Source organism: Euleptes europaea, chromosome 3 (assembly GCF_029931775.1).
Source record: "Euleptes europaea isolate rEulEur1 chromosome 3, rEulEur1.hap1, whole genome shotgun sequence".
Taxonomy (NCBI): Eukaryota; Metazoa; Chordata; class Lepidosauria; order Squamata; family Sphaerodactylidae; genus Euleptes; species Euleptes europaea.
In genome coordinates, this window is record NC_079314.1 from 41,706,875 (window position 1) to 41,732,493 (window position 25,619).

Below are 25,619 nucleotides of genomic sequence, written 5' to 3' on the forward strand. Positions count from 1 at the left end.
AAAGCTTTTTAACGCTATTAAAATTAAAATGTGTGAATATCTTTCAATGTAGTATCCTGGCAGTAGTGGGTTTTTAAGGCTAACTTAATTTCATTTCAAACTGTTCTGCTTCAATCTTGGGCAGGCCTAGCAGCTGACAAGTAGGTGTTCACGTAAAGGCAACCATAACACTTCCTGGCGAGTACGTAGAGGTAGTTTTTCTCCATGGGAAGTGAAGAAAGGAGGGGAATGTGTTAGGAGAGTCAGCTGAGATGACACCATCCCTCGTCTTTGCAGTCCTACCTGACAGTGACTCAGAGCCTGTGCGGTGTGTGTGCGGATGCAAAGCCCCATTGCTTTTTTCTGGGAGTTCAAGGAAAGCCCCCACACTCCAGTGCCTCTGGAGCTTTTCAGTCATTAAGAACAGAAAATTAAAACCCATGCCTGGAGTGACAGTTCTAATACTGAAAGTGCTATCTGTGGCAACAGAGCTCCAGTTGTGAAGACTTGAAGAAACTGTTAAGTGATCCATCTTGGAGTAAAACATAACATGGCGGAGATGAGTATTATTAGACAATTTAATGCTGTCATCTCAGTTCCATAGGTGGCATTTCCAGAGTCACTTTTTATATGCGATGGCATCTTACATTACACTGTGTAACACAGGTGCACACTTGCAGTGTGGGGTTTTGTTTCGGTACAGGATTCTTTACTCATATAGTGTCACTTGTTACACAAACTGCTCCCGGTACACAGGTACAATTTTTCTAAAGTTCACCTAAAGCAGTCTGTGTTTCTTTTGTGACCCGTAAGCCTGTGTATACTTGGGTCAAACCTGGAACAGTATTCCAAGAAATGGAAGAAGACAAAGAACATTTAAGTAATACACTTTTATTTAGAATAAAGAAAAGTAGAGTGATAGAGACAATTTAAAACTAAGCAGTTGGTCTAGCAGAATATCATACACTCCTCGAGAAAGCTAGTACATAATCTAATCCTATGTAAAGATACTTGGTGGGGGGGAGGTTGCTGCCTGACTTGGGAATAAAAGGGGAGAATGTAAAATGTACTTTGCCTGTCTGAAGAGAAGAGAATGGGGGAGATAGTAATCTAGGATTCCTTGAAGATGGGGGGTGGGGAAGAGAGAATCCTTGGCTCATTCTAAACTGATCTCGGAGTCCTAAGGGTGGCAGAATTCACAATTGCTGAGCGAAAAAGTGCTTTTTATACTTTTTTGTCTGTTGGATCATTGGGGTTTGAATCCAGTTCTGTGTTTGGCAAAATTTGTGCTGCTAAGAAAGTGTGAGGACAAAAAGTACAAATCCATTATCAGCATTCTGAAGTGCTGTTTTCTTGCAGGTAGACAACAGGAGCAGTTTAAAAGCCTCTTCTTCTTCTTCTTCTTCTTCTCCTCCTCCTTCTATCTTAAATAGCAGGGCTGGGGAAACCTCTGCCTCAGACACTGGAAAATGAATGCTACTTGGAGTATGCAAAACGAAGCGAGAAAGGCTGAAGGTATAAGGCATCTTGGTGTGTTCATATACCGACAGTCCTTACAGGGATCTTAAAGCAAGGCTTATTTTTAGGATGGTGTGTATTTCAGTTACCGGAGGAGTGATGGGGCAAGTGACAGCTCATTTTGCTCCTTGGCCAGTAACCCTGGCTACAAAAAAGGAAGCCAAAGGAATTTGTATGACAAGAAAAGAATGTTTCCTGACAGCAAAATCAATGGGATGATGAATTACCCTCTGGAAGCCAGTGGTTGAAATACCACCTTACTAGGAACTCTTCTAAGTGGACAAGATAGGACAAGGCACAGTGGTACCACCAGAAAGATAAAGTTGTATATTGTAAATATGATTGGCCAAATTGATTCCTTGTTTTCCGGTTTTACAGTTCAAGAACAAAATGAGCAAATGCTTTATGGGAAAAAAATTATGATGTAAGGCCAGTTTTTGGAGGGGATATCAAGATAAAGGATATGTGGCCCCAGTGCTAATCACAATCAGCCACGAGACAATTCCATTTTACTCAAATTAGATAGAGTGGTTGCAGAGTTGATCCACCATATACTTAGGTGTCTTGCTCTACTTAGTTATTACATTGTTATGCTATTTTCCTTCCAGGAGGTCAGTGCAGAAACACACGGTCCCTGTGAGGCAGGTTAGGCTCAGAAAGGTAATTGGCCCACGGTCACCCAGTGAGTTTCATAGAGAGCAGGGATTTGATTCTGGGTCTTCCCAGACATTCTAATATTCTGAAACCCCTCTGGCTTTCATACTGTAATGTACACGAGCAATTTTTAAATGAAGTAGTTTGATCTATCCATGACTGCATTTCGTTAGTTTCAGTTCTTCTGCCTACCAGCAGTTTTAGATTAGTGGTTTTTATGTATTTTATTGTGAAGGAGGATGGAATTTTGCAGGGAAGAACAGGAGGAGGGAGTTGAGGTCTGCCTCAGGGAGAGAGCAGGTGTAGCTCAGGTTTGGCTGAGGTAGCGTGGCAGAGTGGTTCAGCTCTATCTCTGGGAGAGAATAGAGTACCCGGTTATTAGGCCTCTGTCTGGTAATGAGCAAACCGTGTATCATTTAGTCTGACTCTTGGGAAAAGGCAGGCTGGGTGGAATCCTGTGTGTGAGAGAGGATCCAACCTAGTGGCTGGTCAGCAAAAGCCTGCTTGTACCTGAAAGCATTGAAGAAAATTCTAACTACTCTCTGAAGCCATAACTAATTTAAATTCATGGGCCTCAGCCAGGTTGCTCCTTTGTCTACCTGGAGACCTGTGCTGCTGATCTGTTCCTTGAAATCTGTAAATAAATAAATCTCCTTTGTTGTTTATATACTAATCCTGATTCAGTAACCTCCATAATCTCCTTGTGCACCACAAAACCTACCTCATGGAAGTGAATCTACTTGCTACCTTAAGAACACCTGGTAACTTGAGGGGAAGGTTTATAGTTTAAAACAAACCTAGACCCCTTCCAAATCATAGGAGGCAGGGTGGGTCCCCTCAGTTGGTAGAAAAGGTCTGTCACCGTGTTGATACAGTATGGTTCTGCCATCTGCAGACAATTGAGCGGTGCCAAAGGTTGATCCCTCACTGCATCGTACATTATTTCTTCTGCACAAAAGGTGAAACCTTTTGTCAGATAGAAATATTTACTTCTGATTTGATAGATGTGTGGACTAGATTTTAATTTTTTAAAACCTGCGTTAATACATTGTCGCTGTCTTAGAAGTTTAAAACAGAGATACATTAGATGTAGTGAATAACTTTTGGAGCCGTTCAATCAGAAACAGCAATAACATTAATGCTGTTTCAGCCTAGGAAGATTTAATACATTTCCTCGTTTCTGTTCTCGGCTGCTTCAGTTTCCATCTCATTGGGCATATTAATAATTAAACAGCTGAGACATAGATGTGTTTCTCCATATGCAATTTATCTTCTAGTCAGTCTAAAGATCTCTAATTAACCAGTCGAAACACAGATGATAGTTTCACTGCATCCATTGATGCTCCCAGCAGTTTCTGTGCCTGGAAGTGAATGTATATAATTATTAGTTTTAAAATGTTGGTGCTTCAGTGGAGTTGCCAGTGGAATTGTAATGAAGGTGCCGTTCTGTTTTGAAAGGCAACATACACCTATATACTAGAGCTCCAGTTTTGCAGATGGTGGGCAAACTGAATGACAGTTCAGACATTTCCAAATTATGTCATGTGGTTCAGGCAGCCCCAAGCTGCTCCTCAGACAGTGATTTTCAGGAGGAGAAACTTGCCTTGAGTACCCCAAAATTGCTGAAGGAACATTTCTAGGAAGAACTACAGGTGGGACCCCCTAGAGCAGAAAACAAGGCAGGTGAATTTGCCCCCAATGCCAGTGATTGTGGCCTCCAAGACACAAATCCTAAAGCTTTATCTCTTCAAGTTCCCACCCATGAACCGCAAGGGCCAGCCAGTACATTGGACTACTGTGATCCAGAGGCCAGATACACTCTAACAAAGCTAAATAGGCATACTATTAAGCGAGGGTAGTGAGCAGAAAACAAGAACATGGCAGTTTAATGGGACTTATTTCTGTAAAATTTATCCTGCAAATGGATAGATCTGTGTGTGTGCCATCAAGTTTCTTCCAATTTATGGTGATCCTATGAATTAATGACCTCCAGGACGTGCTATCATTGACAGCCTTGCTCAGGTCTTGCAAACTGAAGGCTATGGCTTCCTTTATTGACTCAATTCATCTCATGTTGGGTCATCTTCTTTTCCTACTACTTTCAACTTTTCCTAGCGTTATTGTCTTTTCCAATTAGTGTTATCATCTCATGAAATGAGCAAAGTACAATACCCTCCATTTAGTCATTTTAGCTTCATTTAACTAAGAGCCAGTTAATAACAGCTGTCTTGCTTTGGATTGATCAGTGTGGTCTTTAAAAGCGCACTATGTCCAAACAAACAGTTTTTGGAGAATTGTTAACAAGCATGAAAAAGGTTATGGTTATGTGCCAACAAAAGCATATGTTAATCTCAGTAATAAGTGTTAACTGTGCATACTGCAACCCAAGGATCCCACCCACCGTTTGATCCGTGATGTCACAAGACCTGCAAAATGGAAAGATCTGATTAAAAATCCATTATGTACAGGTGGAAGCTGGAAATATAATGAGGATGCAAACTTTATGCACGTACATGAAAATTACAATTCATTGATCAAAGCGATTAAAATTCTAAAAAGATTACAGACTATATTTTGCCACAAGAGCCCCTATGTGCAATGTACTGAAAAGTTTTCATCATTGAAATGAGAAGAAGCTACACAACAGTAGTGCATGGGGGAATTTTCTGGGAGTCCATTGCTGGTTCATCTGCAGGTGATGGTGGAAGGAGAAATCGCTTGGAAATATAGATTCTTTGCGAAGGTGAAAAATGGGTTGAGAGGTGTACAGAAAAAAGAGCATGCAATCAAATTGAGAAGGCGAAGGGGAACAGAAGTGTAAAATTTTAAAGACAAATATGATTCCTTTTTGGAATAATGTCGATCAGTATGAATTCTGTTTTCTAATAAGTGTAGTTTCCTATCTTTTGTTTTGGGGGGTTTTCTGATACCTTTGTGGTCTTGATAGCAGAGAATTAATCAACACCTCTCACATGTAACTAAAACTTTTTCCAGATTGGCAAGTTCCTGCATTTAGAGTTAAACTGATAACTATTGTTACCTAGCTAATGGCAGGAAAAAAAGAGCCACTATTGCAAGGCAAGTTAATTTACAGACTTCACTTCATGGTCTTGAATGGCAAGAGCATCATGGTGAATTGGCTCCTCCTATAGGAAACTGCCGAGAAGTACAAGAGGGTTTTGCTTTAACCATAGAAATGAAAAGGGAGTCTGTGGAGTAGAAGCAACATTTGAGAGCAATCTTAAACATGTCTACTCAGAATCCTACTCAGGTTTATTCCGTGCAGCTTACTCCCAGGAAAGAGTTCCTAGGACTGCACTGTTAATACATCTCATGAACACTGAAAAGGGCATTTTGAGTCATTATAATAATAATAACAATAGTAATTTGGCTTTTTATCCATAACCATCCTATGTTGATATTTTCCAATCTCTGTGGGTGATTTTTATTCTACTTGGATGGCATGCAGCAATAACTTCCTGGATGGGATGGAACTGGCTTCCTCACTGGCATTCATATCTAGACTGGCTCAGTGATGTGGAAGAGAAAGATTCACTGGTTTGCATGTGTCAGCTAAAGAGATAACAGGATTATTTTCTTTCAGGGTGCAGATCAGGGCTGATTCCAGGTTTGAGTGGGCCTTGGGTGAGATACTATAACCAGGCCCCTGTTCCCACTGTTGGGGAAAAAAGATGGGGTACAAATGAAGTAAATAAACAAATAACTCAAAAGAATCCTGAGAGGTAGGTTAGAAAGAGAGCCAGCGTAGTGTAGTGGTTAAGAGCGGTGGACTCTAATCTAGAGAACCAGGTTCATTTCCCCATTGTTCCACATGAAGCCTGCTGGGTGATCTTGGGCAGTCACAGTTCTCTCAGAACTCTCTCAGCCCATGTGGAGGCAGGCAATGGCAAACCACCTTCAAAGTCTCTTTCTTGAAAACTACAAGGTTGCCATAAGTCAGCTGTGACTTGACAGCATTTTCCACCACAACATAGAAAAAGCTCAAGATTACACAGTGAGCCTAGATTAAGGCTGAGTGATAAATTTGTAAAACCTAGCCTCAAAGTCCATATCTAACACTATCATCATGTGGTTCTCACTAACTACTTTTCAATTCCAGTATAGCACATGCTGCAGGTTAACCAGTGCAAAGGCTGGTAATTACTGGACAATGTTTTGTTACAACATAAAAAAGAATGTGATTGCATGGTATTTTGTTCTTTCTTAGAATATAAAAATTAGATTTTATGAGCCATGCTTGTTCGATTAAAAACAAGATTAAACAGAAGCAATAAAAAAATACCCAATGTGTTAAGACTAAAAGTCACAGCTAGATCTTGCATTTTATTTTAAAAATTAATTTCCTCAGGATTGCATCATAGATCTGCAATTTAAAATTACCTTAGAATGTAATTGCAGATTTTGGTAATCCCAGGAAGTACAATGTGTCAGAAAAACTCAGTCTTTTTTTGTGTACAAGTATTGGAGCTTCACCAAGTAGCACCGAGCCAACTCCACTCTGTGTCAGCTTTTCACTATCAAAGATATAGGCAGAGGTACCTGAATTTCTGGTCTTTACCAGCTCCGAACATGCCAGTCCCAGAATGGCAGCCCCCAGGAGTAGCAGAAGCATTCTGGAATTTTAATGATAGGTCCAAGGGTGGAATGATGGCCCTGTAATTGAAATCAATGCTCTGTGCCTGTAGTCACAAACCTTAGAGTGGAATGAAATACCTAGCCCTGATTTCAATCACAGGGGCCATCATTCAACTCTAGGGCTATAATTCAGGACCCAGAACATTCATGCTACTCTTGAGGGCTGTCATTCCAAGCTGGGGGCTGTCATTTCAATCCCAGAACACTTCTACTACTCTCAGGGTTGTCATTCCACTCTGAGGGCTTTCATTCCAGTCCCAGAACACTCATGCTACTTCCAGGGATCATAATTCTACTCTGCGGGCCATCATTCCAGTCCCAGAGCAATCTATCTGGGCCCAGAGACCTTCATCCAAAATCAATTTCTCATTTTCATTACAACTTTTTTGTGCTGTAATGTATTTCAGTGGAGCCCATGCAAGTCTAGGGATGCCAGCCTCTAGGTGGAACCTGGGGATCCCAAAGAATTATAGCTCATCTCCAGTCTACAGAGATCAGTTCTCCTGGAGAAAATAGATACTTTGGACAGTGAACTCTTTGGCATTGTACTCAATTGAGGCCCCTGTCCTCCCCATGCTCCATCCCCAAATCTCCAGGAGTTTCCCAACCTGGATCTGGCAACCCTTCCCCCCCATTACCCACCAGGGGCAAAGGGGGACCTGGCAACCCTACGCACATCAATTGGCATTCCTGGCTCACAGAATATCCAGTGTGCCTCAAGCCTCTCTCATTCCCAATAAGCAATCCTGTCCTTCATTTTAGTATATCCCACAGCAAATACACCAAATCTTCCCAGGCACACAGGAGCAAATGCTGTGTGCAGACAACAGACTGAGAAGGGAAGCCACATGCTCCATTTTTGTTTTAAATAATGCCTGCTTTAGCCGTAAGTAGGTACACAAGGATCTCCCAGTTTTAGGTTACTGGTGTCCCCCTACCTGCTTTCTTGGATTGCTAAACGTCTGCCTGTGCCTGCTTTGCAAGTGAGAACATAAAACGGGGACAGTTTACTTCCGGTCTACCTGAAATTTGGTAGGGAGGATCCATTGAGTGGTACTGGCCCTGAGAATTTCACCCCAGTTAGGTGGAAGCCAAAAATCTTATAGCTGAAACTGTGCTTCCCATGGATATGAACAGGAACTTGATTCTTTTCATGCTGCAGAGGAATACTTAATTCCTTCCTGGCTATGCTTTGTAATGTACAGTTTATCAACGATATTAAAGTATAGGTTGAGTGAGGTGGGAAGCAAGGGGGGGATTTTAATTAGAAGGGAATCAAGCCACCAGATGGCTCCCTGATGTTTTAAACCTCCACTTAGGTGAAAGTAATTGATTTTCCTTGCAAATATTTTTGGAGCAAATTAAACAATTTTTTTTTTAAAAAAGGGGGACTAAAACAGAACAATAATTAATAACTTTGCCAAGCTGTGAGTCTACTCTGTAGAGCTCCAAGTTGTAGATTAACTCTTCTAAAAATATTTGGTGAATGTGGGGGGTGGGAATTAACAAGTGGGAGATTAACATACCTAATCCAAGGAGTTTAGAGCACAGCACCGCTTATGGAGTCCGTCACTATACAGGCCCCACCCGCCAACCATTGAGCAGCATGTCAGTAACATGCCTGTGTCATTTAGGGCTGCCAGCACTGTGGTGCAGTGGTTGGAGTGTTGGACTAGGGCCTATGAGACCCAGCTTCAAATCCCTACTCTGCCATGGAACTTGCTGTGTGGCCTAGGGCTAGACACACATTCTCAGCCTAACCTACCTCACAGGGTTGTTGTGAGGATAAAATGGAGGAGGCGAAAACGGTGTAATTCACTTTGGGTCCCCATTAGGGAGAAAAGCAGAGTATAAACAAAGTAAAGGAATAACTAAGCAGACGTGGAGAAAAATGTCCTGTCCCTTTGATGAGACTTAATGTGGGGGGAGCTGAATCTTTTCATGGCATGGAGGTAAAATCCTAAGAAGAACCCTGCTGGATTATCACACACTGGACAACCAGTTACATTGGAAGGCCAAAAAATGGCACAGAGGCTAAAAAGGCAAATGTGATTATGGGCTTTATCAACAGAAGTATAGTGTCCAGATCACATGAAGTGATGGTATCACTTTACTCTGCTTTGGTTAGACTTCATCTGGAGTATTGTGTTCAGTTTTGGACACCACAGTTTAAGAAGGATGTAGACAAGCTGGAATGTGTCAAGAGGAGAGCAACGAAGATGGTGAGGGGTCTGGAGACCAAGTCATATGAGGAACAGTGTTACTCCTCTGAAGATGCCTGCCACAGCTGCTGGCGAAACGTCAGGAAAGAAAATACCAAGACCACGGTCACACAGCCCGGATAACCTACAAGAACCGATGAACTCCGACTGTGAAAGCCTTCGACAACTTTCTAACAGTTAGAGCAGTTCTTCAGTGGAACAGGCTTCCTCAGGAGGTGGTGGGCTCTCCTTCTTTGGAGGTTTTTAAGCAGAAGCTAGATACCCATCTGACAGCAATGCTGATTCTGTGAACTTAGGCAGATCATGAGATGGAGGGCAGGAAGGGTTGTGCCAATGCTTGGTTCTTGTGGCCCTTTCTTACATGCCCAGGGTAATCCCAATCACCACTTTGGTGTCAGGAAGCAATTTTCTTCCAGGCCAGATTAGCCAAGGACCCTGGAGGGTTTTTTCTTTTTGCCATCTTCTAGGCATGGAGCAGGGGTCACTGGGGATGTGTGGGTGGGAGGTGGTTATGAATTTCCTGCATTGTGCAGGAGGTTGAACTAGATAACCCTGGAAGCCCCTTCCAACTCTGTGATTCTACGATGTTGCCTTCTTTACAGAGTAAAGTATTCAAAGGTTTATTGCATCTGAATATGGAAGTTCCCTTTACTCAGTAACAGTGCATTCCTAAGGAGAGTTACTCCAATCTAAACCCATTCATTTCAATGGGCTTGGACTGGAATAACTCTCCTTAGGAATGCACTGACAGGGTAGTAGCCATTGATGGACCTCTCCTCCATAAATCTGTCTAACCCCCTTTCAAATTCATATATGCTCGTGGCCATTACTATCTCCCCCAGCAGTGAATTCCATAGTTCAATTACTCATTGAGTAAAGAAGTATTTCCTCTTGTCTTACATGTACCTATTGCACAATAAATTCATTGGGTGCCCCCCCCCAAGTTCTAGTTACGGGAGAGGGAGAAAAAGCTCCCTCTATCTGCTTTCTCCACTCCATGAATTATTTATTATACCTCTATCATGCCCCCCCTTTATTAAACCTCTACCATGTCCCATGGATATTACCAGTGCAATCCAAAATAGAGTTACACCCTCAGGATTGCACTGTAAGGCAACAGGCAACTGCAGTCATAGAAAGCCTCCCTGTCATCTCTCCATACAGTATTGTTGTAGCCTTGTGGATGCAGATTGATAGAATACCTGGCAACCTCAAGCCATTAGCAGCTGTTTGAAGCCACCCCAGAAGAATGGAGAGAGAGGTAAAGAGAATTGCTGGAAGGAACTGTGTCTAAATGTACAGCTCAGTCCCATGTAGTGCAGGACTGTACAAATGTCGTGGATTTGGGTGGGTTTACTATACAAATGCAGCTAGATGTGAGTCCAGTAGCACCTTAAAGATGAACAGGATTGGGGGGGGGTAGTAACCTTTCAAGAGTAAAAGCTCCCTTCATCAGCATAAAGGGGGAGGATTTGGATGGATTTAGATTGTATTAATTTTCATGGGATTTCACTACTGTTCTCATTAGGGCAGCTCTTAACTCTCAGGGTCCAATATAGAATCATAGAGTTGGAAGGGATCACCAGGGTCATCTAGCTCAACCCCCTACACAATGCAGGAAATTCACAACCACCTGCCCCCCCACCCCCACTGACCCCTACTCCATGCCCAGAAGATGGCCAAGATGTTTTTAATGCAAAAAAAATGTGGCTTGTCAGATACATTAAATATTGTGTGTAACCTGCTGAGTTGCACGTGCTGTGCATTCAAGTTTTTTTTTCAATTGGCAAGTTTGTTGTAGTTTGTAATCATTATTACACATATTTATCTGAAATGTAATTTTACAATGGAAAGTATCTAACAAGCTTTTCTGCTCAATCTCGTCCAATTTGCTTCCTCACTGTACCCTCTGCCCATATGCTTTTGGTTATATGGGTCCCAGCATACTGGTAAGGTCTTTTGGGTGGTCAAAATGGCCCTTCTTCCCTCTACTGTCCCAAATCTGTATTAGAGTATTTTCAATCCTGAAGTCTGTTCTAACTTTCTGTGCCTGTACTGCCAAAGGGAAATATTTAGCAAAGGATAGATTTTATTCTTTGCAGCTGGAATCATTCTTAATGCATTTTTTTTATTTCTGTGAGTTACTTTGGAGTCTGTTTGACCCACATACCATATAGCAAAGTACAATTTTATGTTCAGTGAAATTAAAGTTTTGGATTAGCAGCTTCTCTCAACACAATATTGAAGTTAAAATGTAGGATAAAAGATCAGTGAGACTATTTTCCAGTCAAGTAGTTTTTGTAAGCAAAATTATTTTATAAACCAAAATATAAGTGGAATTCTATAGGAATATGTACCTGGTAGTCAAGAACTGAGGGACTGAGGTTGTGGGTGGGATGAGATGGGATTGTGAGATGTTAGATCCAGTAATAAGCCTTCACTGGGAATATGGCAGCATTTGGTATTTCTGTTTTTCGAATCTCTTGAGAGCAAACCAGAAAGGATTCTTCCTAATGGAGCTCTTAAACTGTTAATGCAATCTATGGCGAGATGCTCACTTGCCATATGTTTTCCTGAGCCTTTTCTCTTGTTGACTAATCCTCTGCTTGGCTTGTGAAACTGGACTGATGACATTTTTAGTATTGTGTGGGGAATAACAGGGCCAAACAGAACGCAGACATCTGTGGGCAGCAGCATTTAAAATCGATTAATTCTTGCTTGTGGAGTAACAGGACCAGTGAGTTGAATATATAAGGCCGTTGTAGCATAAATAACATAGCAGGCTCAGCAGACGATTTTCATCACACAGCCTGTAAATGCTCATAGGTCTTCTACAGTGCCTTGCTTCAGGAAATCTCTACAAACACTTCATGAATCATCCTATCCCCCTATTCCCATGCCCAAGTCATTTCTCTGATTTTGAATCACAAGTCACTCAAGCTCTTGCCCCATGTGTCTGAGTAATGCTCCTGGGCCTTGCCATGCACTGGCAGGTGTGCATAGCCAGCAAGCATCTTTGGATGTTCTTGGACCTGTGATATTGCTGTAAAACATCCAGAATATACAGTGCAATACTAAGCAGACTTACACCCTCCTAAGTCCATTGAAGTCGGTGGACCTAGAAGGGCGCAATGCTGCTTAGTATGGCACTGATACACAAGCAGCCCAATCCTGAAGGGGGGTGTACTTATGAGGTGCCCGGGGATGGTGCAGCAGCGCTACCTGCAGTGTGGTGTAGTGGTTAAAAGCAGTGGTTTGGAGCGGTGGACTCTGATCTGGAGAACTGGGTTTGATTCCCCCACTCCTCCACATGAGCAGCGGAGGCTAATCTGCTGAACTGGATTTGTTTCCCCACATCTGCACATGAAGCCAGCTGGGTGACCTTGGGCTAGTCATAGTCTCTCAGCCCCACCTACTTCACAGGGGGTCTGTTGTGGGGAGGGGGAAGGATGGTGATTGTAAGCCGGTTTGATTTTTCCTTAAGTGGTAGAGAAAGTCAGCATATAAAAACCAACTCTTCTTCTTCTTAGTGGCTTGCAGCAGCGAGGGGGGGGGAAATCAATTTCCCCCCAAGCCCCATGAAGCTTGTCCATAGAGTTTCACAGGCTATGCCACAAGTTTTGCAGGCATAACTCTGTTCCTGCAAAAAAAGGGGCGTTCCCAGGCCGATAGTGCTTAGAGAATGCCCCAATAGGCCGATAGGGCTTAGGGAACATTAATCAGCTCTGCCCCCGGAATGCCCCGGGAACACCCCCTAGATGCTGGCTCAAGCATTTATACTGAAAAAATGCTGCCAGCGAGGCAGCACCAGCGCCCAAGCCTTATGCTGCTATGCCAGTGCCCCTATGCCAGCGTGATTCCCCTTGCGCTGGTGTTTGTGCCATTTTGGCCAGTGCTAGTGGCATTTATGCTGGCTCAGGGGTCACACTGGCTTTTGAGAAGCTCTGCCCCCCCCCTTTCAGGATTGCTCAGTTGGAACTGCCAATAGCACACAAATATATGAGATACCAAGATCACTTCCTAAATTAGATAATGATGATAAGTCTATCATTTTATTTCTCCATGGGCCAGGCTAGCCTGACCAAGAGGATAATGATGATAATAAACTGATGAGTTACAAAGTGGTTAACTAAAAATATTAAGAACATGTATTGATATGTACATCATGTTGAACTGCCGGTAACTGCTTATACCCAGATAATGTATTTCATTGGTAGTGGAATCCTATGCAAAGTTAGTGTCTTTTAAACCCATTAACTCTGCTTAAGATTGTACTGTAAGTGGGAATTGGATTAATATTTCCTATAAGGCCCCTTCCAGTTCTAGGATTTTATTATTCCTATCATGGCTTCATCCAATTCTCAAACTCTGGAGGGTGTGGGGAGGAATGAAAAATAGGTGCCTGAATGCAGACACTCACTTTTCCATTGTAGAGAAGCTGCGTACATTTTAGAGAAAAGGAAGGGTGTAACAGGGTTTCGTGGGGAAAGAATTAAACAAGTTGGCTCAGAAATTAAATAATTAATAATAGCTGAAACTATTCTGGAACTAGATTGAGAAGAGAGCTCACTCATTACTGTGTGAACTTCTGGTGTAAGTGCAGCAATTATGGCTAGCATGCAAAGTGTGTAATATCTCTTATTCAGGCAAACGAATAACAAAAGTCTTCAGCAAAATGTTTTCCTTACAAAAGAATGTATTTGGTTCAACATATTTTGGAAAGTGTCTAATAATCCAAAATGGCCTGAGGCCAGAAGTTCTTATTTTATCCTTGGGCCTGTATTTCTTAGCCCAAGGGCCCTGCATATCCTGATTTTTGCTTCTGGGCTTCAGTCTATTCTCAAACATCATAGAGGCATTTTAAGTGCCTTGAAATTTCAGGCAAAAGAAGGTTTTGGGCTGGCAAATTATAGAAGTAGCTTTGCAGAATTTCTCTCTGTGTGTTTTTTCTTAGTTGGCCAGCTTTCTATTACATTACCACAAAAATCACTGCCTAATAATGTTTTGGGGGTCAATTGGGCCAAATTGCAATATCAACAGGGGAAAATATTCACAATGTTTATTTTTCCAATATATTTCACAGACAGATTAATGACAGATTTGCTCTTAAAGAAAGTGCAAATATTTGCATTCTGAGTGTGAATGATGTAGAAATATGCTTGGATCTAGCAATGCAGGTAATTAGAATGTGTGCTCAACGTAATTTCTTTTTTAAAAAAAGATATTTTATTAACATTTTTCTTGAAAAGAAACCAAACAAAGAAATACACTTACATTCACACAGTTTTAACTCCTTCAGGGAGTATGTTTCACCTTACATCTTATACATCTTGTTCACCTTATACATTAATTTTACTATTTGCTTAATAAATTCATTTTATGCTATGTACCTTACCTCTTATAGATCTTATACATTATTCCAATATTCTACTGTTTACTTAATAAATTCGTTATTGGACAGGAAGGCAGTCAAATACCACTAGCACATACTCTGTGATATTAATAAAGATAACCGATTATAAAAAAGGATTGTTTGATGTGTGGTAATCCTTTAATAGGAGTTGTCAAGTTCTGGGAAACACTGAAATAATTTTAGACTCCTCACATGTTGTTGTTATTATAATCATTTATCTATAAGGAAGCCTTCAAAATTACAACTGTTTGGACAATCAGGATTAATTCTCACCGTATGAGACTCACAGATATTATCAATAATGGCAATTGTTTTTCTTATAAGGAAATTGTATAAAAGAATGCAGGAGCCAAGTGGTCTCAGCTTATACAGATGCATCATTTTAGCAATTTGTGGGACACAGTTAACCAATGCAATATGGAATGAACTCATTTTCAAAAGCTGATTTACATTGGAGGCACTCAAAAAGGATTCATGTCAGCCATGTACTCTTCTATATTGCTTGGTGTGCCAACAGTAGAGCATAGTACCTTTTAAAGATGGCAAAAATATTGTGCATGAAATAATTTGACAATTTATTACTGTTGTATTACTATTACTGTTCTTACTGTGCAAACTGTAAAAGAAGATGGATGGATGGGTGGATGGGTGGGTGGGTGGATGGATGGATGGATGGACGGAAGTTACCAGAGCATGCAAGGCAGTGGTCAAAAGCCTTGCCTACCAGGAAAAGGATGCAGCTGGCAAATCAAATGAATATGAAGAAATGCATTCCTGGCTGACATGCAGGATCCAACACTGGATGCAGGAGCACTCCCCCAAAATGGAGCCTGTTCCTTAAGAGAGAATGTGACTTCTGCAATAACTTTGTCCTCAAGCAGTGACCAGGACACTAATTCAGAGGGAGAGACGGCACAGAGTTCTAAGGGACCCTGTGGGCCAGTGGCATGGGCTAGAAAGTATACTGACCTAGGACCAGTAGTCAGGATTCCTCTGACCCAGAACACTTCGAGGATACCTCACGGAGCCACTATCCTCACCTTTTGAAGACCTGGTGAGTCCCATCCTCTGCTTATCAGACAGAACGACAGAACCAGCTAGAATTAAGAGAATGGTGATTGAGTACAAATATCCAGGCGAGGAGGCTACCCCTTCAAGGCTCTCTATTTTTTAAGGAGCCTAGCTGTGCAATCCTATGCAGAGTTACTATGTCTTCAATGGGCTTCACTTGGAGTATCTCTGCATAGGACTGCAGTGTAGGTTAGGCAGTCAGACTGCTGGTGGTGAATATAAGGGCCCAGGTAGGCTCAAGAACAGGTTAGAGCAAATGATCCGTGCAGCTTGGGAGCTGTCCAAGGTACCATGTTAGGCCATTTTCTTGTTTTCTTGCTTCCTGACCTTTTCTCGGGAAGGTTTCCTTTTGGACTTCACTCTCACTATCAAGAGGAATGTTCTTGTTGGAAGTTTCAAATCAATTACTGGGGCAGTTCAGCAAGAACCGCCTGTAGCTCTGACTCCACCAGGACTGCCCATCAACAGGAATATTCTTCAGATCCAAAAGGTAGTGCCACTCACCAACCGTATCTCTGTTATGTTCAAGTTATGCTTCACTTTATTCACCTACAGTCAAACCAATACTGACCTCTTACAGTGATTCTTTGAGATCCTTGATGCCAAAGGAAAGGGGAAACATGACACCTGTCTGTGAAAAAACATGTCTTTTTTAGTGGCATGTTTTACTGACATTGGCTTTGTTTATAATGACTTATTGTAAGCTGCCTCAAGGAGCTTGCTGGAGAGGCAGAATAAAATGTTGTAAGTAAATTAATAAATGTAATTTGCAGAGCCTTGCAGAATAATACCTGGGAAGAGCAGTGGTCTTCTGGAACTCAAAGAGAAGAACCACTGCAAAGCAGTGCCTTCTACTTGTAACCCACAGAAGCAATCTAGAAGAGTACCATGGGCAGTTGTTTTGAAAACTGTTGAGTAATTCAGGAGAAGCAACTCAGTCACATGCTCTAAGCAGGGGTCATCTATCATGATAACCACCTCAGTTGCCATCTCAAGCCCTCACCAAAGGTTAACAAAAAGGCAGCACTAAAGATTTCACCAAAGAGGTGAGTCCTGAATGGCAGTTTGGAGGAAAAGAAGAAGTGATGTCACATAGGTGTTCTGGGAGGAGTTCCAGATGGATGAAGTGGTGATAGTGACTGATGATATAGAAAACATGGTATTGGCTTACCCAGTATGAGCCAGGCTGCCTGAATCTATAGTTGTGCTCTCAAAGCTGTTAACCATTGAAACAAACACAATGATGGGATGAATAACAGAAGCAAATGCTAGTTCCAAAAGCTGTGACGACCCCAAGATCTTTTTAAAACTCATGTGGTTGGTTTGGACAATCCAGAAAACAAGGAGGACTACAAACTGATCTTGCAACAACAGAGAGATACAGATAGGTATCTTTCTTGGTTGACACGATTCGCAGTAGGGATTGTCTTTTCATCATTAGCGGAGAACAGCAGACAACTGGAAAAGGTTATACATAGAATCTATGACAGAGGTTTCTACATTTCAAGTTGAAAGGTTATTTTTCACTAAGATACATTTCTTCTCTGTCTTAAGAATACATGTTCATGAAGTAAGCAACAACAAAGATTCTCTGCAGGGAGACTCATCTGTCTCCTTCTGTTGCCATCTTCTGCCACTGGGTGAAGGCTTCTTTGTTTCATTTGGTGTTCTCTCAGTGATCCATCCTTCTTATCCTATGTTTTAATTGTTTTTATGTTTTTGCATGTATATTTTAGACGGGTTTTTTTTTTTGTTTGGAAGTGTGTTTTTGTTTGGTTTTAATAGGTTTTAAAATGTGCTTTTGTTATGTTTCTAATCTGCTAGCAGCCTTGTTGGCCCTGGTGAGGGCAGAAACATGGGGTTTAGATTGTATAAATAAAACAAACAAATAAGATTCTCGTTGCTTGCAACATTAGCCAAGCTGCAGAGATGTAGATTGAGTTTATTCGGGCACCCTTTCTCAAGTGTTAGAGCCCAGGTAGTCCATTGTTTTACTGAGGGGTTGCGAGTGATGAAAAGGCAAGGGAGACTGCTAGAGCGATAGTGGAGGAAACTCAGGATGAATCTGATAAGACACAAGCAAAGAATCATTTTAAAGAATACTAAGTGGCAGTGATGGTGGCAAAGAAACAACACTTTCCCACCACCATTGTGTCTACACAGTGTAGGTCAGCAGATCTGTTCTGGGTGGTCAGAGGCCTGTTTGAGATCTGGCCTACAGGAGGAAGTAGACTGCTCAGTGGCCCCTTGTGACTGTTTTGTGCAGCACTTTGTAGACAAGATCTCTCGCATCTGTTACAAATTGGATTCTATGGTAGCAGTGACAGGGTGCTGACTTGTCCAGTTGTTTAGAATACTTTTCAGTTTATTCAGTCAGAGGATTTAGACAAGATCCTTGGAAGTTTGAGGGCTACCACGAGCTTTTATGACCCTTGCCCTGCCTGACTACATAAATCTTCCAGGGAGGGGATAGCTGACTGGTTCCAAGAGGTAGCTAATGCTTCCCTAAGAGAGGGGGAGGTTTCCCCAGCCTTGAAATAGGCTGTGGCACATCCACTTCTGAAGAAGCTTACCTTTGACCCAGGAGATCTCTGTAATTATTGACCCGTCTCAAATGTTCCATTCTTGAGCAAAGTGATTGAATGGGTGGTGGGTAGACAACTCCAAGCTTTCCCGGATGAGGCAAATTGTTTAGATCCTTTCCAGTCTGTGTTTAGACTTGGTTATGAGATTAAAACAGCCTTGGTTGCCCTGGTGGATGACCTGCACCTGGAGATGAACTGGAGGAGTACAACTCTGTTGATTCTCCTGGACTTCTCAGTGGTTTTCGATAACATCAATCATGGTATCATTCTGGACTGCCTATCTGGGCTGGGATTGTGAGGAGGAGGAGGAGGAGGAGGAGGAGTAAGAAGAGTTGGTTTTTATATGCCGACTTCCTCTACCACTTAAGGAAGAATCAAACCAGCTTACCATCACCTTCCCTTCCCCTCCCCACAACAGACACCCGGTGAGGTAGGTGGGGTTGAAAGAGTATGACTAGCCCAAGGTCACCCAGCTGGCTTTATGTGCAGGAGCAGGGAAACAAATGCAGTTCAACAGATTAGCCTCCGCCACTCATGTAGAGGAGTGGGGAATCAAAACCGGTTCTCCAGATCAGAGTCTATTACTCCAAACCACCCTTCTTAACCACTACACCACTCTGGCTCTCTATTGTGTGGTAGTTATGGTCCTTCCTGGAGGGAAAGTTTCAGAAGTTAGTTCTGGGGGGGCTGTTGCTTAGCCCCTTGGCCTTTGACCTGTGTGGTCTGGCAAGGTTCTATCTTGTCCCCGATACCATTTAACATCTACATGAAACCACTGGGTGAGGTCCTCTGGAGATTTGGGGTGGGTTGTCAATAATATGCGGATGATACCCAGCTCTATATCATGCTTCCTGCTGATCCCAGGGAGGCTGTAGAAACCCTGAACCAGTGTCTGGATGCAGTTTTGGACTGGATGCAGGCTAACAAACTAAAGCTTTAATCCCCACAAGATAGAAGTGCTTCTGGTGGGTGGAAGGTCTGGCCTAGTATTCAAGGTGTCACTCATTCTGGATGGAGTTGTGCTCCCCTTGCAGGAACAGGTCCATACTCGGGAAGTGCTCTTGGACCCGGTACTACTGCTGGATAAGCAGGTGCCTTTTGCCAGCTTCAACTGGTTAGCCATCTGTGGCTTTTCCGGGGCAGAAAAGATAAGGCTACTGTGGTGCATGCCCTGGTTATTTATAGATTTGATTACTGCAATGTGCTCTATGCTCCAACACTGGCACCAAGTTTGCTTCTAGGCACAATTCAAGGTGTTGGTGTTGACCTTCAAAGCCCTCTATCGTTTGGGACCCATGTACGTGAAGGACCACCCAACTCCCTTAGGAACCCACCCAATCACTATGGTCATCTTTGGAGGCCCTGCTTCAGGTGCCTCACCTTTTGAGAGCAGGTGGGTAGCAACTTGGGAGAGGGCCTCAATTGTGACACCAATTGTGACACTCTCTCTCCAGGGAGATTTGTCTGTCTCCTTCTGTTTCCATCTTTGGCCAGTGGGTGAAGACTTTTTTTGTTTTGTTTGGCATTCCCTCAAAGATCCCTCCTTCCTGAACAGTGTTTGAATGCCTTTGTATGTATTTTAGCTCTGTTTTTAATTATTTTAATGATGCGTGTTTTACGTGCGTGTGTGGTGGGGGCGTTAAATGGTTTTAAAATGTGATTTTATTATATATGTTTTAATTTGTTAAATTTGTTAATTTCCCTTGGTAATCCTTGTGAGGGCAGAAAGGCAGGATATAAATTTTGTAAATAAATATTAATCTATAAGCTTGATTGCACTTCAGAGAATTCTACCGTTCCAGAAGGTGGTAGTCTGTGTTTATTTCTCTTATTCATCATGCAGATTAATTCTTTCCCCCTCAGTATCACCACTTCAGATAGGTGAAGCAACATCCTCTCACAAAACTTGGCAAATACTCCAGCAATCCAGGAAGTTCACAAGAGAATCTTGCACAGACAAAAAAGATTTGCCTTATAGCCTGCTAGCTAACTGTTTTTATGTTCCTGCTTCGGATCAACAAGGGGAAACTGCCTGGGGAATACCCACTATGTGGTGCTGCTGCTTCTAGTTTTGTTTTGCCATTCACTTCTCAAGAGAGTGAAAATTATATGAAGTGCCTTGGAAAAAAGCCATAAACCAAGACTGAGGCTTACTAGAAGAGATCTATGGAACAGGGAGGGGAAAATGCTTTTAATTAAGTAGGAAGATGTAAGCAATGCTGATGGAAAATATTTGCAAGCTGTTCTCTCCTAGACTAGAAGAGTAAACAGGAAAAGAAAGACAGAGAGTAAGAGCACATAAATCTGTTTTCATAGTGTTATAAAGGAATTACAGCTTAAAGAGTTTTAGTTTATTAGTAGATAAAATTTAGGGTTGCACAAAATATTTGTTGGTAAAAGGGAGGGGGTATTTCAAAGGTCATAAAATGCTTCCAGCAAAAAGAAACACACAGAGTGAGACTATTTTACTTCTCTCTATTTTTCCTTTGGCACCATTTAAAAAAAAATAACAAGAGGCTATTCTCCGAAGTTACAATACCAGCCAATCAGGAATCATATTTATGATATTGTCCCAGCAGCATGTAGTCAATCAGATTTGACTATTTAGAGATATCAATGGGAACAAAACTCTTTTATTTTTAATAGAGGAGAAGAAGGAAATGAATGCTGCCTAGCAAGGTTGTGTAAGCTGTTTCAGCTCAGCTCTCATTTTTTGTGGATCGTTTGGTAGTCAGTTGGACTTGTAATGGGAGTAGGATACACAGGGTGTACCTAGAAAGAAATGACCCTTGTTTTGTTGCCATCAGAAGCTTACTTTCTTAAGGTTCTTGGCCTCAGGGTCTCTGGGGAAACCTATACACACATGACCATCAAGTAAGTTGCCAACCTCCAGGTAGGGCCTGGAGATCTACTGGAATTGCAACTGATCTCCAAAATACAGAGATCAGTTCCCCTGGAGAAAATGGCTGCTTTGTAGGATGGAGAAGGATGTTATATGCCACTGAGGCCCCTCTAAAACTCCACCTACCCAGGCTCCACCCCTAAATCTCCAGGGATTTTCCAACCCAGAGTTGGCAACCATACCATCAAGCTGTCATCTATGTTTTACATTGTGTGGTTGCATTTGCAACTACCCCTTGAGATTAATTCAGTTATTCCTCATGGCTTTGTTAATTTGCTTATTAGTTGTCTGGGGCTAGCATCAGCTCTGGACTCTACTGCCCCAGTGCAGCCAGCCCCAGGGAGAAAGGAGGTGCCCAAGATGGCAAAATTGGAGGCAAGGAGGAGTGAAACAGGCACTTACCATCCTGTTGCAGGGCTGGACACACTGGAGAGCAGCTGGCCAGTGCCCGGGAAGATGCCATTAGAGGAGTCTGGGAGGAAAGCCAAGTCAAACCCAGCCAGGAGCGGCAAGCAGCACAGTGGCAGAGCAACAGGGATGATGTCACTGACTGGCACTGGCCAAGGAAGCACAGCGTCAGTCTAAGGCAAAATCCATCCCCATTGGAAAGTGCAGCAGCTGCCGCAGTGCTCCCAACATAAGCAGACACTGGCCAGCACCACCAGAGATGGTGGACATGGCCAGGTGGGAGTGGGACTTAGAGGAGCAGGCTATCCCTAACCCCGAGTCAGACAGGCTGCTAAATGGGCGGCTGGTGGCAGGAGAAGGGGGTGGGTGGGCTAGCACCCACTCTCACCTGGAGATTGGGTCTGGGGTGATTGGGAGGGGGTGGCGACATGACTTTACATGGGAAGCTCCCCTAAAGGCCAGGAAGGAAGTTGGCTGGAAAAGCTTCCAGTTGGGGAGGCAGTCCAGCCAGGATGACCAAGGGTGAACTCAGCCCCTTCCCTGACCCAGTCTGAGGGCTGGGGAAACCTCCCAGGGGCAACATGATGGTGGAGGGCTGGCAGGTGGGGCCAGCGAGGGAGGATCCTCACATTCGTTTATTTGGTAGTGGCTTCAAGACACATGAATTGTATGTACCAGGCATGTTCATCAGGTTGAGTGTCATAACTTTCCATCAAGAAACTCTTGGAACTGTAATTTAAAAAAAAGATCTGGGATTCTCTATGGAATTCCCAGGGCCCTGCCAACTTTTCAGTTGTCTCATGGTCTTTTAGGGAAAGCTGTGACAATGAATGCAGTATAAAACTGATATAATGTGTGTATGGACAAAGCATTAATTCTACTGGCTACCATTCTCACTTTCTCAGGAAGTGACTTCTTACCTTAGTCAGGTGAATATTTGCTTAGAGTGATTGACGGAATTTCCTGCTCTCCTTAAAATGAAAAGCGGCCAGCCTGGTAGCCTTAGTAACTCTGGTTGTCCGTTATATTCCCTTGACAAAGGCTGTTTTTTCAGAGTAAGCTTCAATTGTTATTTTTGCATGCCAAGCGGCCCAGCTTGCGAAAGACCTATATGATGAATGTTGTCTTTTTAATATCCTTTTCCCATTTGAAACACAGAAATCTTTTATTTAATCTTCTGGGGTAATTACATTTCTTCCTTTGACAGTTTTAGAGCCTCCTAAGTTCAATAAGGTCTTTTCCTTCTTTTTGTCTCAGGGAGTGTGCTCTCACTGCAAGGTTTTTAAATGCCCCATTCTTTATTTAAGACAGTTATGGAAATCTACAGCATATTGCTTCCAACAGGGCATCCAAAAAAGTCACATTTCATCGTAAGTGGCACACTGACTGGTTAAACTCAATAGTCCTTTTTGAGTTATAGACCTCTTTGTGGCAGCAGCCAGCTGGAGAATGACTGAGCAAACAACCTTAGCCTTTAACGGTTGTGCTGTGGGAAGTGCATTCTAAGGAAACAGGCTGAGACTAGGCTGAATGATGAAGATCTGGGCTGTGGGTTGATTTGCTCCTGCCCTTTTCATGGGTTGATTTTCTTCTGCTGTTTTGCAAGCTCTCTCCAGGTATGGGGGGTGGGGTGGGGAGTTGGTCTGAAATAGAAAGACGGAGGAGGAGGCATGAGGAAAAAGAAAAATGAGGCAGGGGAAATTCAACGAGCCTGTTTCCTTTCTTACCTTATCTAAATGCTTACTGAATACCACACAGGCATATGCGTTATGAAGGGTAGCTGACTTTTTATTAGTGGTATCGCTGGCAAACTGATAGAAGCAGTTGATTTCAAACATATTTCATGTTCGGAAGTTGCTAAGTGAATATTAGAGGGGGAGTACCTTGCAAATCTTCCTGGTGAAAAGCTGTGACTTTATTTCCATTGTTTACTAATTATCTTTAACATAAACCATGATAAATTTGAGTGCATGGTCTATGCTTTTGAGGAAATGTAGCTGCCCTGACAGCCCAATGTGCTGACAAGCAACTAGAAAAAAAGTGTGAAAGCTATTGAAAAATTGCTAAGCAAAAATAACTGGAAAATAATTCAGTCCATGAAAATAAAACTGATGTGTATGAATAAATATATAAATATATTTTAAACATATTTATAAATGTATAAATAAAAATTTGTTTCTAATCCACTGCTTTCTGGGGAGTTGTTCCTGTGTATTAACATTGCTGTGACCTTGGTGTCTTTCAGAGTGTCAGGAGGGGAGCTGTTTGACCGCATTGTGGAGAAAGGATTTTACACTGAAAAAGATGCGAGCACCCTGATACGGCAGGTCTTGGACGCTGTGTACTATCTCCACAGGATGGGCATTGTTCACAGAGATCTGAAGGTACTGTTTCTCATTTATTAAAACATGCGTACATTATACCGTCAGAAACAAATGGAACAATAGTGTATGATGCTTTATAATTTGGGGACATCCATAGGATTATCATGGCAGTACCCGGTGTTAGAAGATTCAGAGCTGCTACCAATAATGTGTCCAGTTCTCATGATCCCCTACAATGTGTAGTGAAGCTCTTTGTGTGATACAGGTGTTCTCCCTCAGTCATGCACGCTAGAGCTGTGCAAAAAAAAATTCATGAAAGTTCAGGTTTATTGGCCCTGATGTTTTTTTGGTAAACCTGAAATAAGGCGAATACCCATACCGGTAAATATGGGTATTTGGTTTATTTCCGGGTTTACCAGAAAAATTCAGGCCCATTTATGGGGATTTTTTTGGGAAGCTCCTAAAAGGTAAAGGTAAAGGTCCCCTGTGCAAGCACCGGGTCATTCCTGACCCATGGGGAGACGTCACATCCCGACGTTTTCTAGGCAGACTTTGTTTGTGGGGTGGTTTGCCGTTGCCTTCCCCAGTCATCTTCCCTTTACCCCCAGCAAGCTGGGTACTCATTTGTCCGACCTCGGAAGGATGGAAGGCTGAGTCAACCTTGAGCCGGCTACCTGAAACCGACTTCCGTCGGGATCGAACTCAGGTCGTGAGCAGAGCTTTTGGGCAAAAACGCACGGCCATTTACTCCAGTTTCTGCCCAGTTTCCTCCCCGTTCCAGCCAGGATTAAATGAACCCGGGCTGGGGGAGAATCTGTACACATTACCTTTGTTGATCTGTGCTGAAACTAAGTGCTGATCCCTCCGTGAAAACAGAAAATGTGAGAGAGACATGCTTCCTGGTCATTCAGCAACGCCCCCTCCCCCTGGTGATTGGTTGATTCAGACTATACTGCCATCACTGGATAGGTCTATCTGCCCTGCCTTTTCAAGATCAGCAACGCCCCCTCCCCCTGGTGATTGGTCGATTCAGACTCTACTGCCATCACTGGATAGGTCTATCTGCCCTGCCTTTTCAAGATCTGGGCAGCTCAGCCAATGAGAGCCATTCTATCTCCAGATTCTCTACCTCAAGGAAATTAAGCAATTAAGACGAGCCAGGGATAACGGCTTGGCTCCTTGATTGCAAAACTGGGTTCGTTTTGAGTCGACATATCGCTCAGCCAGCAGCAAATCAAGCGCCGTTCGTTTGCGAGGATTTGATCCTCGGTGAAATTGGGAATAAACAGGGAGGAGCCTGGGCAGAAACTGCAGTAAGTGACCGTGCGTTTGTGCCCTTTGACTGCAGTACTGCAGCTTAACACTCTGCGCCACGGGGCTCCTTGGGAAGCTCCTGGGGGGGCATTTTTAAGGTAGAGCCCCCAAATTCTCAGCATAGCGTGAAGGGACTCTCTTTGCACTATCCCCAAAGTTTGGTAAAGATTGGGTCAGGGGATCCAATTTTATGGGGTTTAGAAAGGGTCGCCCATCTCCTCCATAGAGAAGCATTATAAACTTTACCACACTTCTCTATGGTGGAGGGGGTGACCCAGACTCCATAAAATCGGACCCCCTGACCCAGTCTTCACCAAACTTTGCAGTTGTACAAGGAGTATCCCTTCAAGCTACGCTGTGAATTTGGGGGCTCTATCTCAAAAAATGCTCCCCAGGAGAATTTTAAAATTACTTACATTTTAGACTTGTGTAATGGCCTCCCATCTGCTTCCTTCACCATGGTTGATTGCTAGGATGCTGTCAATCATGAGAAATTGAGTTTTCCCATGCTTATAATGGCCGCTTCCTTCTTCTATTAAGAGTCAAGGGAAAACTCAATTTCCCATGATTGAC

The 25,619-nt window shown here is 42.8% G+C and overlaps 1 protein-coding gene across 1 annotated transcript in view; it reads left to right on the forward strand.

The window, feature by feature from the left end:
• Positions 1-25,619, forward strand: part of CAMK1D (calcium/calmodulin dependent protein kinase ID) — a 230,049-nt gene that overhangs the window by 161,839 nt on the left and 42,591 nt on the right. Inside the window, exon 4 of the mRNA XM_056846793.1 lies at positions 23,654-23,792. Coding sequence (XP_056702771.1) covers positions 23,654-23,792 — 139 coding nt within the window. The remainder of the gene's footprint in view (positions 1-23,653; positions 23,793-25,619) is intronic.